This window comes from Myripristis murdjan, chromosome 15, assembly GCF_902150065.1.
Source record: "Myripristis murdjan chromosome 15, fMyrMur1.1, whole genome shotgun sequence".
In the NCBI taxonomy this organism is placed as follows: domain Eukaryota; kingdom Metazoa; phylum Chordata; class Actinopteri; order Holocentriformes; family Holocentridae; genus Myripristis; species Myripristis murdjan.
This window is the reverse complement of record NC_043994.1, coordinates 7893477-7909905: the sequence shown is the minus strand read 5'-3', so window position 1 is coordinate 7909905 and position 16429 is coordinate 7893477. Positions and strand designations below refer to the sequence as shown.

Here is a 16429-nt window from a genome sequence, read left to right as displayed (position 1 = left end):
AACACACATCTCCTTAAACATGGGAGATAGGTACCACAGTGATCCGTATGAGTACTATTATTGGTACCACGGTGATCCGTATGAGTACAATTATTGGTACCACAGTGATCCGTATGAGCACGATTATGGGGACAACAGTGATCCGTATGAGCACGATTACCGCCCTGAGCTGGAGCCTTTCATTTCAAACACCGTACGTGTGACATCATGGATTGCCATCTCCATCGGCCTTCCTTTGATCTTGGCGGCCCTCTGCTCTCTGTATTCCATGGTGTGTATAAAATGATTAAGATCCATGTATTTGTTTAATTGTCTGCCTACCTGTGTTCCTATCATTTGTATAATCTCCCACACACACGTTAGTCCATGTCGTTCCACCTCAGGCTCCTCCTAAACCACTGAAGTCAACAGCACCATGTTTTTACAGCTCTCAAAACCCACAAAATTTCCATCAGATTTCTCTAGAAAGCATCTACATCATCCAAGAGGTTTGTTGGTTACTCATGATCTGTGACAATACTGATTGGATTGTGTTGAAAATCACACTTCCAAGGTGAGATGCTACAGTCAAAGTGACATGTTTGCTGCTGGCTGTCCCACAGTGAGCTGCATCTGTCATGTGAGGTTTGGTTACCGCTGCCTTGCTCATTTTGGACTCCTTTTCCTGCAGGTTCGAGAAAACCATGTTGCTCCAATTTTTGTCATGAACCTCTTCCTCTCTGACCTCATCCAGATGTGCTGCTTTGTCATGTGGCTGGCAGCACCCAAGGATTTGAACATCATTTCAACCTCTGGTCAACTTTACTATGTTGGTTTGATGGCCAGTGTTGGCTTCATGGTGTGTGTAGCCATGGAAAGGTAGATATCTCTTTTATCTGCTGTTAGCCTGTGTGGATGTGTAGGCCAGGATTAAAACCTTATGATGCCCCTGGCCAGCTCAAGGACCCCAAACCCCACCCTGCAACACACAAAACATGCCTATCTGCACAGGAGTGTATGTCCTGAGTGGCAGTCTAATACTTGCTGGCATACTTGTTGGCATACTTGTATTATTTGTATTATTACTTGTATTAAGTATCTGTACTTAATTGTATTTTATATACTTTTTGCTTTCTACTCCATTACACTGAGGAATTGCAATGTACTCCCCCTAAAATTAAATCAGCATTAGCTGTATAAGCTGTAATCTCGGTATAATTTTTGCAAATCTTTTGTGTTCTTCTGTTCTTTAGACAGCAATTTGACAGTGTCAAAATTGTGACTATCACGTACGCCTCCCCTGCACCATCAGCCTTGGTTTAAACACACACTGTGTGTTCTCACATCTAAGAGCCTGGCTGCTGACCAGCGTGTTTCAGCTCAGGCACCCTGATGAAGGCTCTTGGAGCTGAAACATGTTGGTCAGCAGCCAGGTTCTTACATCATGTTTAGTCATGTAACAATAAAGGCTTTTTAACATTTTTTCAGTGCTTTGGATGTTTTTTTAAGTTTGCAAGTCATATTCTACACATGATTTTTATTTAAAAAAAGGAGACAAACATAACAATACATATTTTTCACATTTTTTGATTGATCTTCAGACTATCGTTTTTGTTTTTTTTTGTTTTTTTTTAATAGGTATACAGTCATTGCCTGCCCACTGTGGTTCCGCTTCAGAAGAAACATCAGCTTCTCTCTGCTGATCTGCATCATAGTCTGGTTCATCCCCTTGGTCCACACCTTTCTCAACATCATATCATCTCGTCCATTGAGCCCACATGTCCTCCTGTCCATCTACCTCCTCCTGCCCTTTCCCCTGCTCATCTTCTTCCTGGCTGGGACCCTCAAAGCCCTGTCCTCCTCCATCTCTGTCCCCTCTGAGGAAAAACGGCGAATTGTGGGAACCTTGGTTCTGGTGCTGCTCAATTACACACTGCTGTTTGTTCCCTTGATCATTTTGTTTGTGCAGATTATTACTACTGCTCATGATGATGACTATAATCCTAAACTGTGTTTCATCTTCATTCAGTTGAGTTGGGAACATGAGCTCTTTTCTTCAGCAACATGTGAAACTGTCCCGTTTGATCGTGATGTGCAATTAATCTTCGTTCAGCTGAGTCCCCTTATGGACTTGGTTCTGTATGTTTTTGTGAAGAAAGGGTCTGTAGACAAGCTGCTAGCCTTCCTGTGTCGATGCAGGATGACCACAGAGCAAGAGCAGGGGCAGATCTCCACTGTGGACAGCAACACTCTCCACACAGTCAGCTCCATGTAGACAGAGGAGGACAGGGAGAGGGAGACGGGGAAAGGAGGGGGAAAGTGACAAGAGGAGAGTTTTGTTTTGTTTTATTTTTTTTTTCTCTTGAATGTTTACTACTTGTGCTGATATTTTCCTGACATTTTGTATGTCTTCTTATAAACCATGTTTAACTCTATTTGTAATTCTGGTTGATACAACTAATTTTGATAATTAATCTTATTTTGAATACATACATGAATAAAAACATAAATAAAACAAATCTCTTGGAAAACTCTTGGAATCTTTTTTTTTTTTGCATGGTAATGAAGACATTTCTCAAGGCATATGTCAAAGTGTAATGACTTCTTATCCTGTAGCCCCTCAAAACATAATCTGAATATAAAGTTTAGCACAGCAGCTTTCACTGCTTTATCCCACGGCACGTTCTATCTCTTGGGCCAACTGTTTTTCTCTACTTCTGCTGGACTTGACTTGAAAATGGAAATGGAAATGAAAATGAAAATAAAAATTTGATCACAAAAAAAAAGATAAGCACAGCAGTGCAGGTAAAAGATCAGCCTTGCATTGCACCTGTAGATAATATATTGCATCAGTGTATAGGTATGTGTGTGTATACATGAGTAAGAGCCCTGTCCCCAAGACTCACATTCTCAGATAACTAAACTGCATTCTCAATTACATTTTGAGGGGAATGTAAATTATAATTGGATGGTATTTTTTCTAATGAATCAAAAGACCGTTTACAATCAAATAATCTGAGGACTGCACTGTGAAGAATGCGGGGTGATGGATCATTCAGACAACTGACTTTCACTCACTATAAGCCGAAGTGATACCTCTTCTCTGAATAGACAAGCTAAGCCAGTGTGCTGCTGTTAGCCAGTGAAAATACACCGGAGTGGCAACTCTTCACTTTGTTACACAATCTATGTCAGTGCGCTGCTGTAGCTAGAGAGTTTCTCTGCCCTTTGGCTTGTGCGGTGCCGGTGCAGCTGTTATGTCAAATTCCGCGTTAAAATTAGATTCCGTTTTATTTGGCTAATCTGCACGCTTCACACAAGTCACCCAAATGGCCATTGTATCACTGGTGTTTGCGAGCGCTTGTGTTTTTCGCGCTAGGCGATTCATACATTCCACCACCGCCTAGCCTACAGCGGATGTGTTGCGGCTGAAAGCCATCCTCTCAGCGTTCAAGCAGAAACTATTCACTGCAGTGATTGGTTAATTCCGTTGTCAGTATTTCATGACGTATGGCCCAGTACCCGCCTAACTCCCTCCGGACAATCCAAGCTAGCATCAACAACAGATTCCTAAAGGAGCTGCAGATTGAATATGTCGATGTCCGTTTTTTTCCCCCTTTCCTCGTTCATTTGATCTAGGCGATCGGTGAAAACGTCTAGGCGGTGCGCCTAAGAAATTATAAGGCAGGGAAAACCCTGCATACACTCCAGGCATACACCCCACCACACCCCAGCCCACCCCAACCACACCCAAAGATAAAATGAAACATGGCTGAGCACTAAGGGACCAGATGAGGAAACACCATTCATTCTTTGGGAGCCATCCACACCGGGAGACGCCCTAGCCCCCGACTACAGGGGGCACCACCACAGAGACCACCCCGACCCAGACAGATAGGAGCCCACACCACGGCCATAAGGCCCTGGAACAGGGCCCCCAACCATCCAGGCCAGGACAGCCCCCAGGACGGCACCCCCCGCAGGCAGGCCAGACACAGCTCCCGGTGTGGAGGGCCCCCATGAGGAAAACACTGGAGCTAAAAACTACAAGATAACAGAGTAAAATACAATCAATACTAAACGGAATAGAGAAGAAATAAGTAAGTAAGTAAATAAATAAATAAATATAAACATAAAAAATGAAGTGTAATAAATTAGTGAGTATTAATAAATTAAAAACAATAAAATTAAAACAATACAACAATGCAGGCAACATAAATATGTATTAAAAATAGAAGCAGCATAAAAGAGTGGAAATAGAATCAGATAAAAGCCAGATTAAAAAGGTGGGTCTTGAGCCTGCGTTTAAAAACATCAACAGTCTGAGCGGCAGGCTGTTCCACAGACGTGGGCCATAATAATAAAATGAAGCTTCACCATGAGTTTTTGTTCTAACGTTGGGAACAGTTAAAAGACCGGTACCGGAGGACCTCAGGGTGCGCAAGGGCTGGTAGGGTAAAAGCAGGTCAGACAGATAAGAAGGCCCAAGGCCGTTAAGACACTTAAAAACTAATAAAAGAACCTTAAAATCAATCCTGAAATGCACAGGGAGCCAATGTAGTGATTCTAAAACTGGTGTAATATGAGCCCGCTTTCTGGTCCTCGTCAGCACACATGCAGCTGAGTTCTGAAGTAACTGAAGGTGTGAAATACTCTTTTTGGGGAGACCAGAAAGCAGGGCATTACAATAATCTAAACGACTAGAGATAAAAGCATGCATTAGCACCTCTGTGCTGGCCAGAGAGAGAAACGGGCGCACTCTGGCTATGTTCTTAAGATGATAAAATCCTATCTTTGTTATACTTCTAATATGTGGAATAAAATCAAGCTCAGAGTCGAAAAGGATGCCCAGATTTTTGACACATTGTGAGGGTTTAAAATCCTTTAATTTTGGTAAAGGTTTCTCTCTCTTGCCTTCAGGGCCAATAACTAAAACCTCTGTTTTGTCCTGGTTGAGCTGTAGGAAGTTCTCTGCCATCCATGACTTTATATCTAAAATACAATTTAAAAGGGTATCAAGAGGCCCTGTGTCATCAGGGGACACGGCAATGTAGAGCTGTGTATCATCAGTGTAGCTGTGAAAATTGATGCCGTGTCTCCTGATGATGTCCCCAAGGGGAAGCATGTAAAGATTAAAAAGTATCGTGTGTCCTCTGTTGTGAGTGGGCTGTGTGACATGTTGCGTAAAATCCATACAGTTTAATATATTAAAAAATTCAATAGTAATGGGATCTGAAATGTTATCTATGTGCAAGTTAAAATCACCAGTTATTATGACTGTTATATGAGGAGTGTATAATTGATAAAAGTTCAGAGAATTCACTGATAAAAGAGGAGGCATGTTTAGGTGGTCTATAAATTGTCATACATAAAATAGGGGGACTGCTAAAAACAAATGCATGATATTCAAATGTGGTGTAATTATTTTGTGGAATTTCCTTCGTTAAAATAGAGTTAGAGAAAATTGTTGCAGTCCCACCACCTCTTTTACCACTCCTGTTAGAAAATTAAAAATTATAATTTGGTGGGGAGGCCTCAGTGAGAACAGCTGGTGCATCAGCGCCCAGCCAGGTTTCAGTTAAAAAGAGACAATCAATCTTGTTATCTAAAATCAGATCATTAATAATAAAAGACATGTTTGCTAAAGAGCGAACATTTATAAGTGCCATAGTGAGGGTTGCAGGTGGACTGGTTATCTGTGAATTATTGTTCTGAATATTAACATAAATCAAGTTTTGACGGGAAAAGCGGGGAGGTTTAACAGAAAAAGAACAGTGGTTGTGTAGTGGCCTATTATTTGCGATGACTGGGATGAATGTGGGTTGCAAAGTGGCGTTACAAGTGGTGTTATGGCGTCAGTCGGCAAGGCTGGAGAAATGGTTGGAAAGGTGAGAGGCTAGAACAGAGATTCCTTTATTGTTAAGATGGAGATTGTCATACCTGTACAGATGAGTTTTTTTCCAGAATGAGTCAAAGTTGTTAATCAATCCATAGCCACATGCTGCACAGAAATTGGACAGCCACTGGTTGGCGCTATAGAGGCGGCTGAACATTTCTGATCCTCGTCTAAGGGTGGGGATTAAACCAGAGAAAATGCAAATTTTTCCCAGCCTTTCGGTGGTCTCAGCCAGCAGCTCGTAATCAGCGTGTAGTTTGGTTGATTGTCTGCACCTGAGATCGTTCACACCGCAGTGTACGATGACTGTGTGGGCAGACGGGTGACGGTCAATGATGGCGGGGATGTGTTTGTGTATGTCCAGGATTTTTGCGCCAGAAAATGAATATGTAATGCCATTTGGGATGGGAACAGACCTAACCATGGAGTCACCTATCAGGATGTATTGTGGAGGTTGAGAACGGAAAAGGCTGCTAGCATTAGCTGTGCTAGCAGCCTGAGCAGCGGGGGGGAGATGAGGGCTGGAGGGGGCCAGAGGTGAAGCCGGTCGGTGGTGGTTGGTGGCCCGTGAGCAGGTGGTGCTGGATGGAGGCTGCACCACGGCAGGCTGCGGAGAGGGGAGCCCACTCGCGGAGGATTTACCCAGCTGGCTGTTCTTCGGTCTCACGGTGGACCGGGCAGCCGCCCAATTGGCACCAGCATCAGGTGGAGGGGTGACAGCGCCAGCAGAGCCGCCTTTCCTCTGGCCAGCTCCAGGAGGACCCACAGCGGCAGCGGAAGGCGGGACGGCCATTGCAGCAGCCGCCGCCGCAATAGGAGCCGTGACCGCGGCGGGAGACAGCGGAGCCCCCGTCACACTCACAGCGGCTGGAGGTGGAATAACGTTAGCTGTCGCCATAGCCGCCGACCCCGCAGCCACCAGAACGGCTGCAACAGCAGGAACCGTCACCGTCACAAAGTGGTTTTGTTGCCTAAAATTCACCATGCGACACTGCTGCATAATTAAAGTGAGAAAACCCCATGCATCTCATCCTGATGCCGAAGGAAGTCTTTGGCATCAATATGAGATGCGAAAGGGGCATGACCGAGCTGCAGAATTTGATAACCTGGGGAAGACAATGTGATGTATGTGAGGGCACTATGCTAAACCTTTATTGTGTTTTTGAGGAATAGGTTTTTTTGTCTGTTTATCTAACTTTCTCTAATCTACTGAGTACATATACTTCATGGGGATTATAATTGACTGGGATTAAACTGTGACCCATGCTGGAGGGACATCCTTGACAAAGAATATATGCTATAATTGGAGCTGCCCAGAAATATCATATAAGGCCCCGTTTACACAACAACAGTTCTGATAAAAACAGAAAACGTTTTCCTGTGCGTTTTTAAAAATTTCCATGTTTATACGATAACGCTGTGAGAACGATCCTCGTACACACGGATCTGCAAAAACAACTGAAAACGCTGTAGTGTGCATGCCAGGCCAGTAGGTGGCGGTGTAACTTTGCAATGTAACACCACAGCGTAGCACCGCGCACCTGCGTACAAACAGCTCGATAGTCCACCATTGTTGTTGTTTTCCTGTTTGCGCATGGCTGAAAACGTCATAGTCATGCACAAAGTGGGGCCGTGTCGTCATCGTTTTCACAAGTATTGCGTTTTGCCAGTTGACACGGTGGCGGGGAGAGCGGCATTATCAAAAAATTCCACTCTGGAACCCGGTTTCCAAAGTTTGCATTTTCAAGCACCTAAAACGCAGTTGTCATGTAAATGAAAGGCCAAACCGCAACATAAGTTTACCGTTCTTTGTAAAAATCGTTGTCGTGTAAATGGGGCCTAAGTCCTGGTAATCATAGTCCAGCGGAAAATGTAATAAGGAGAGCCTCAGTCTCGGATATTTATTGTTCCAAATGAAGTTTGAAAAGGTCTTTTTTTTAACAACTGAAAAAGGGAAGGTGGTTGGGAAAGCAGGATTGATTGGAAGAGGTACAGCAATTTAGGAAAAATTGTCATTTTTAAAAGACTGTTACTATTGTTACTATTTATAATTCATGGATGGTGATTGTAATTGTTTCTCCCCCCTCATTTCTTAAAAGTCTTCCACATGAATGCTGTGCTAGAAAATGCAGATACTTCTTAGCTCCCAAGTCCCTTTCTTCTGCAGCTTTATTAACTCCATTTTTGCTAAGCATTGTGGGCATGTTTGTATGAGCTTGTGCTGGCAAGTGTTGATTAGAGGCAAAGAAAACCTCCTCCTTTCCTTGACCTGCTACCTCAACAGCAGGTTTCATTCTGAGGAAGGGAAAAATTTGAAAGATTTGCACAATACCTCATTGGAGAACGACTCTGAGCAACACAAGCTGGAGACTGAATTGTCATTCACCTCAAATGTATCAAAATGGATCACCATCTTCCTTCCTTTGACTCTCCCTGGCCATCTGCACTCTGTATTCCCTGGTGTGTGTAAAATGATTAGCTTCTATGTATTTGTTTATTTGTTTGCCTACCTATCTATATAATCGGAAATTTGTATAATCACCCTCACATGCACGTTAGTCCCTGCAGTTTCCTCACGGCCTCCTCCCAAACTAATGAAGTTAACAGTGTCATGTTTTACAGCTCTCAAAACATTGAATTCCCAGCAGGTTTCTCTAGACAGCATAGGCAACATCATCTAAGAGGTTTGTCGGTCACATATGAGCTTTGTGACAGCTCTGACTGGAGTTACATGGCATATAGTCAATTTTCTATTCAATATTTTTGTTAAAACTAGGTTGATTATAGAAAAACAATAACTGAACTAATCAAGGATTTGGCGTTCAATTTTTAATTGGAGTAGAAAGGTTCAGAAATTGTTTCAGGGGAGCTCTTTTTTTAAAGCTTCCTCCATGCAGCCGACATGGCAAGAATTTATACCACTTTGAAGCCTAATGTGGCATTATGATGTGATTACTGTGATAAACAGAAATAGCTTGTTGCCTGATCGTATCATAAGGGAGAGCAGCTTCTTTATCAGGCCCCCAGATTCTCCGATCTGCCAATAAGATCAGGCTTGGCTCTTTTGGACTTTAATGTTTCATAATCCTGAATTTATTGTTTCTGTCTTTACATTGTTAACTTTGTAAACCACATTTAATTTTGTTTGCAGCTCTGTACCCATAAATATTATCATTATTAGTAGTAGTAGTTGTTTGTTTATGATTGTTTGCCTGTTTGTGTTGGGAGTATGTAAAAAAACAAACAAACAAACAAACAAAAAAAAACGCACAGGTAGTAAGATATCCTAGTGCTAAGATACTAAGTGGAGAAGGGGTAGGAATTAATAAGCCGATGCTTCTTCCTACTCCTTTTCAAACATACAAAGTATCAACTAAAGTGCTTCAGGTGTGATTTATATCATTCACATGTTTGAAATAAAGCCTTCATTCACTCATTCATTTACTCATTCATTCATTCATTAGTAGTACTACCAGTAGTAGCAGCAGCAGCAGTAGTTGTAGATGAACAGAGGCTGCTGGGAAATTATTTAGAGTATCTCCTAAACATCGGCTGCTTGGATGCAGACAAAGATTCGGTGGACTTTGGTGGATGCAACACGGTCAGACTTTGATCCAGCAGCTTTCAAACTGTAAATATATATTTTATTATTCAGCATACATTCAGTTTTATGCAACTTCTTGCAGCATTATCTGGAGGTTCCCTTTTAACCTGTTTACTCCTGTTGTGTATGTCTGTTATTCCTGTTTCTAAGTTAATGTCGAACTTCATGTTTATTTATTTATGTATTGTTTTATTTATTATTTGTTATAACAATAATAACCACCATAATGGCAATTCAACCTGAGAGGCATCATGCTGAAATTTCTTATTCATTATCACTGAGCCTTTTTCCTTACGTTTCTACATTGTTATGTGTATTAGTAATAACCAGCATAATGATCATTCAACGTTGGTGGCATCATCCTGACTCAGGGATTTGTTATTCAGCATCTGTCAAATTTAATGGATTTTTTTTCTATTTTACATTTTCTACTATTTATAATTCACAGATTGTGACTGTAATTGTTTCTCCCTCCTTGTTTCTTAAAAGTCTTCCACAAGAATGCTGTGCTAGAAAATGCAGATACTGTTTAGCTGCCAAGCCCCTTTCTTCTGCAGCTTTATTAACTCAATTATTGCTAAGCATTGTGGGCATGTTTGTATGAGCTTGTGCTGGCAGGTGTTGACTAGAGGCAGAGAGAGACCCTTCTTCTTTCCCTGACCTGCTACCTGCTAACATCAGATGGCAATTATCTGCCAGTTCCCTTTCTACTGTGTACAGTACACTATATTATTGTGGGCTGTTTGTGTCTCCTTAAAAATGTGGGTACACTATGGGCCCTATCTTGCGCCAGACTCCCTAAACCCGCTATTTGCGGATTTAGGATTTAGGAAGAGGCGTTCCCCCGTAAAGTTGCTATCTTGTGCACCTCCCGCTATCCGCAAAACACCTGCGCTACCCGCTATATTATGTATAGGCGTGTTTTGGGCGTTATGCCAGTTAAACCAATCAGTGTGCCAGGTGCCATTGCCTTTAAGGGCAGGCTGCGCTATCCTAAATCCTAAATCCTAAACCCGCGATGGAGAGAGGGAGGTAGATTTTCTCAGGGCTTCTACTGAGGCTAAAGCAAGTTGGCTTTATATACATATTATATATTATATTATAGGCGAGTTAATTCGGGAGATGGAGCCACATGTGTCCAAGTGGACGTGTCACAAGGTTGTACTGATTGAGTAAAATCCCCGGGTCACACACCACACACAAGAGGCAGAGGGGGAACTATGTGTAAACTAATTTATTGACAAGGTAGATTGGGCAAATAAAATATTAAAATAATAATAAAAATATAGCACAGCTGCTGGCTTATGATAAAACAATAAAACGTGCTGGCGTAAGTGTCCAATTAAAACAGTCTTTCCTCTAAACAGTCTATATGAGTAATATACTCAGTCCATTCCGGCGGCATCCCGGTATCAGTCCGACCGTGTGTGTGGCGAGGCTCCGTCGGGGCGCGCATTGAAGCCGCCTGGGCACGCTCTCCTAACAGCCCAAACTTTAGGGATAGCGGATAGCGGGTGGTCCTGACCACCCGCTATCCGCTTTCCCTAAAGTGTGTGCGCAAGATAGCAACTTTAGGGATAGCGCATGAAACACGCCCACGAACACACCTCCAGGCGCAAATGATGCAGTCGGCATAACGGATAGCGGGTAGCGGGTGGCGCAAGATACCGTTTAGGGATAGCGGAAGTTCCTAAATCCGCAATTTGCGGGTAGCGGGTCGTGGCAGCGGGTAGCGGGTGGCACAAGATAGGGCCCTATGTCTCTGGTGGTAGTAGCGGTATTGGTAATAGTAAAACAAGCGTTGACTAAAGGCAAAGAAACCCTTCTCCTTTCCCTTCCTGCTATCTTAATAACAGGTCTCACTGAAGAACACACAGCATCTCCTTAGACATGGGAGATTGGTACTACAGTGATCCGTATGAGTACTATTATTGGGACAACAGTTACCCGTATGAGTACTATTACCCCTATGAGCTGGAACCTTTCATTTCAAACACCATACGTGTGACATCATGGATTGCCATCTCCATCGGCCTACCTTTGATCTTGGCGGCCCTCTGCTCTCTGTATTCCATGGTGTGTATAAAATGATTAAGATCTATGTATTTGTTTAATTGTCTGCCAACCTGTGTTCCTATCATTTGTATAATCTCCCACACACACGTTAGTCCATGTCATTCCACCTCAGGCTCCTCCTAAACCACTGAAGACAATAGCACCATGTTTTTACAGCTCTCAAAACCCACAAAATTTCCATCAGATTTCTCTAGAAAGCATCTACATCATCCAAGAGGTTTGTTGGTTACTCATGATCTGTGACAATACTGATTGCATTGTGTTGAAAATCACACTTCAAGGTGAGATGCTACAGTCAAAGTGACATGTTTGTTGCTGACTGTCCCATTGAGCTGCATCTGTCATGTGAGGTTTGGTTACTGTTGCCTTGCTGATTTTGAACTCCTTTTCCTGCAGGTTCGAGACAACCATGTTGTTCCAGTCTACGTCATCAACCTCCTCGTCTCTGATCTCATCCAGATGTGCTGCTTTGTCATGTTGCTGGCAGCACCCCAACACTTAATTTTGACCTCCACTCGTCTTTATTACGCTGGTTTGATGGCCAGCGTCGGCTTCATGGTGTGTGTAGCCATGGAAAGGTAGCTATCTCTGCTATTAAAGAACCTTTGTGTGTGTGTGTGTGTGTGTGTGTGTGTGTGTGTGTGTGTTGTCATGGGTGTGATATTTATGAAGCGTCTTAAAAGTCAGAATTTTTTATTATTAATATCTATCTATCTATCTATCTATTATAGGTATTTGCTCATCGCCTGGCCAGTGTGGTACCGCTTGAGACGAAACGTCAAGGTCTCTCTGGTGGTCTGTTTCATGGTCTGGGTTATCCCCTCGGTTTATTTCATTCTCCTCTTTTGCATAAAGGATAGTGTGACCCAAGACATCCTCCTGTCCAGCTACGTCCTCCTGCCCTTTCCCCTGCTCATCTTCTTTCTGGCTGGGAGCCTCAAAGCCCTGTCTTCCTCCATCTCTGTTGCCCCTGAGGAAAAACGGCTTATTGTGGGAACCTTGGTTCTGGTGCTGCTTAACTATGCACTGTTCCTGCCCTCGATCATTTTGCTCCTGTATATGACAGTCAATGTTTCTCATGATATAAATGAAAGTGCTAAGTTGTGTTTCATCTTAACTCAGCTCAATTCCCCCGAGTACCCAGATGATGACTTATTTTCAGTGAAATGTTCAAATGCCCCCTTCATCTTACTTCAGTTCAGTCCCTTTATGGACTTGGTTCTGTATGTTTTCATGATGAAAGGGGCTGTAGACAAGCTGCTGGCCTTCCTGTGTCGATGCAGGATGACCACAGAGCAAGAGCAGGGGCAGATCCCCACTGTGAACAGCAACACTCCACAAATGTCAGCTCCATGTAGGCAGACAAGGAGAGGGAGAGAGGGGAAAGGAGATGGGAGAAATTTCACATTGGTGAATCTGTAATCCATACTTTTATTTAGTCCCACCTTAACTATCAGCCTTCCAGAGGGCTGCACACCCTCATGAAAACACTGAGATCATCAGGCAGCACTGTGTTATTTTGTGTGTAGTAAGACTAAAGACCAACGTGCTTTATTTATGTTCTTTTTTGTATGCTGTTTGTGCTTCTATTTATTCCTCACATTTTTATGTCATCTTATAAACTTTATTTAATTTTAATATAGTTAGGGTTAGGGTTTTACTTAAGTTAATTTTAGTTGTATTCTCAAATCCAACCAATTATTATTTTCAATGATATTTTGAAAAATAAATAAAATATATATGTAAAAATAAGAACTTGCTCTTGGAATGTTTTTTTTTTATTATTATTATTGTAATGAAGTTCTCGAGTAACATGTCAAAATATGTTGAATTCATAGCTAGTGTTATCCTGTAGCCTCTCAACTCATAATCTGAATGCAGAGTTTAGTACAGCAATGCAGGTCAGAGCTCAGCTTATGTTAGTGTGCGACTAAAAAAAAAAACAAACTCTGTGTTTCCTTGCTAAATATGACATTTGTAGATCAACTAACAGAAAAATGGGTATGATGAAATCAAACATTACATCTTGTTTTACTGCAGGAAATGTGTGCTAGATTTTATAAGCTGACAAAAAGCAGACGTTTTTGTAGAGCAACAGGAAGCTACTGTGGGAGATTTGATTGACAGATTGATTTACAGTTTATTGTGAGCCATGACTGAATTTTACATAACACTACAATCACTGGAGACTGTACTTCAAAGCGCCTCAGCGGACATTTGATCTGGGATTGCGCTCCTCATTTTACTTTGGTAATGAGTGGTACACAAAACGGAGTGTTTGAGACTGACCCTATTAAACCCTGAAACCTGTATCTCTGATTTGATGGCAGCTGTACATATTCATTGCTCAGAGCATGCTTGGGGTTAGTGACCGTAACTGGTGAAAAAACGATTAGATGCAGACAAAGAGACAGAAAACCTCAGCATACGAAACATTCAAGCTGGGATCCAGCAGCTTCCCACTGTGTATTATGTTATGGAAATTGCTCCTCAATGTTTCAACTTTGTTCCTGAAAGATCACATTTTTCTGTCATTTCAATACATCAAATGGCACTTAAATGCTACAGTACCTTTGAACCTCATTGATGGTCATGGTAAGGACTCCAGGTAATGATGACAAAGCCAGTGTTGCGCCCACCCTTGTTTTATAAAATCCAACCCTGGGAGATGAGATCATATGTATTGCTGAATGTAACAACTAAATTCATGGAGTATCTTTAAGGAGCTTTCTGTAGGTATTGTGTGCTTTTAACTCTGGGATAGCAAGTACTGGCATATCCCATGTTATTCTTTCCCTTTACATGCAAGACAGATTACTGATGTGGCTTTTCCCCTTATAATTTAATAATAGCACAGGGATCAGTACATTGGGTGAATATAATGATCATGTATCATGCAGATAGTATGTATTTTGTTTTGATGCAATGCATGTTCCAGCAAACATGAGACTAGTAGTAGTGAGGTGAGTCGTTCATGCAGAAGTCAGGCTGCAGGCTCTCGAAGGACACCGTTTGGTTGATGAGCTGGCAGGGCGGCAGCTCATAGGCTCCTAATGGAAGTTATTTCATATTGGGACAAAGCGTCACATAGTTCAAACATGAGATGACAAAATACACACAGTTATTTCACTTTGAAGGAATTTGGTGGGCTACTTAATCTGAAAAATGTTGAAATTAAGTACAGGATTATTGGCATTAACTATGTAGAAGCCATATAACCATGTTTACAGCCCCAAAATTGTGATTTTTAGTGCAGCTCTCTGACACACACACACACACACACACACAACACTTCCTCTTCAGCAGTGTGTGTCATAAACTCTCCCAAAAGAATGCAACTCAAGTCACACTACGATACTTAATTTTTCACCTTAAAAATGCATTAAATGTGATAATTATGGTGTTGCTTCATGAGTTTTCAGTGTCAACACAATTATTTGACTTTGATGGGCTACTTAATTTAAAAATGTTGAAATTATGTACAGGATTATTGGTGCTATATTGAAGCCATGTAACCATTTTTTTACAGCTCAAAATGGTGACTTAGTGCTGATTCGCTTTTTTTTTTTTTTTTTTTTTTTTAATTGTCTTACCTCCATAGGCCATGGGCCAAATGGAGCACAAGGCTCCCAGGACCAGGCTGAACATCAGGGAGAACATCCCTCTGCTGACTGGCACAACCATCATCTAAGAAAAGATAGGATAGAGATATCAGTTAGTTATTTTTTAATTTATTTGTTTATTTTATTTCGGTCCATTTAAAAAAAAAGAAGAAGAAAATACATAGTTTACAGTCTAGTCCACTAATAGTGGTACCGAAAAGGTATAGGCTGAAGCCAAAGCTTATTTGGCCTACCCTTTTTACAAGGAAACTATGATATTTATTAACAAAAACAATGTCACAGTTTTAAACCATTATATAAGTAAACTGAAAACAAGTTAAGGGAAAAAGTTTGTGCATAATAGTAATAATCTTAAATTAATCAACAATGGATTAATAAAACTTAAAGCAAAAAAGAAGACACGTTTTGCAGAATGCAACATTCACATGCCACACCCTACTATATGGCCTATCAACCAGAGCATGGCTCCACTCCCAGGGACATCTACCACAGTGCCTCACCACAATCCGTGGCTAGTAGGCCACAGAGCCTGGACGGGTACATACCCAATCATAATCATAAACCACCTGCACACAAGTTCACATAAACACACATCATATATACATATACTCCCACACCCACCCATACATGTGTATTCTGAAACTTAATCATAATGTTTTATATTTATTTAATAGCTTATTTTTGTACATCTTTTTAAATTTTGTGACAGTTGTACACATTTTTAAGTCATGGGGCTCTAGTTTCCCGGCGCAGCGCGGGGTGGCGCAGTGAGGCGAACCCCGCGCAGAGCTAGTTTCGACCGGCGAAGCGGCAGAGGCGGACAGTTTCCAAGTTTCGCAGGCGGAGGTTCGCCGAGATGGGAGTGGTGGCGCAGCGGGGGGAGGTGCCGACAGATTCGGCTTGGCGCAGTGACAGTTTCGTGCCAAAAGGCTTCGCCGAGATGCGCCAAAAGCTCGCCATCTGAAACCACGTCTACTTTCAGCGCAAGGCGGAGCGGAGCCGGCGTAGTGGAAGTTTGGCTGGCTGGCGCACATCACCAAAACCTCACGATCAGCACAAACGGTGCCAATCTCCTTTGATCTGACATCAGTTGTGACGGGACAGTTGATATGGAGATGCTGATTGTGATCGTAGCATTGAATAGTGTTTTTTTCGGTATTTATTGCATTGTTCATGTGCCTGACATTCCGGAAGCCTGCCTGTGAGGTTTTGGTGACGTGTCCGCACTGCTCGCCGGTCTCCGCTCCGCGC

At 42.2% G+C, this 16429-nt stretch overlaps 2 protein-coding genes across 2 annotated transcripts; both read left to right on the top strand.

Annotated features, from left to right (window-relative positions):
* Positions 1-203: 203 nt before the first annotated feature.
* LOC115372670 (G-protein coupled receptor 4-like) lies at positions 204-2280 on the top strand. Its single transcript, XM_030070736.1, has 4 exons — positions 204-271; positions 671-858; positions 1618-1982; positions 2085-2280. Exons 1-4 carry the CDS (start codon positions 269-271, stop codon positions 2252-2254), a joined length of 726 nt encoding a protein of 241 aa, XP_029926596.1. The 5' UTR covers positions 204-268; the 3' UTR covers positions 2255-2280.
* A 9089-nt stretch (positions 2281-11369) lies between these two features.
* On the top strand, positions 11370-13040 carry LOC115372880 (G-protein coupled receptor 4-like). The gene is made up of 6 exons (XM_030071039.1): positions 11370-11555; positions 11952-12133; positions 12287-12610; positions 12650-12660; positions 12700-12898; positions 12995-13040. Exons 1-6 carry the CDS (start codon positions 11370-11372, stop codon positions 13038-13040), a joined length of 948 nt encoding a protein of 315 aa, XP_029926899.1.
* Positions 13041-16429: the final 3389 nt, after the last annotated feature.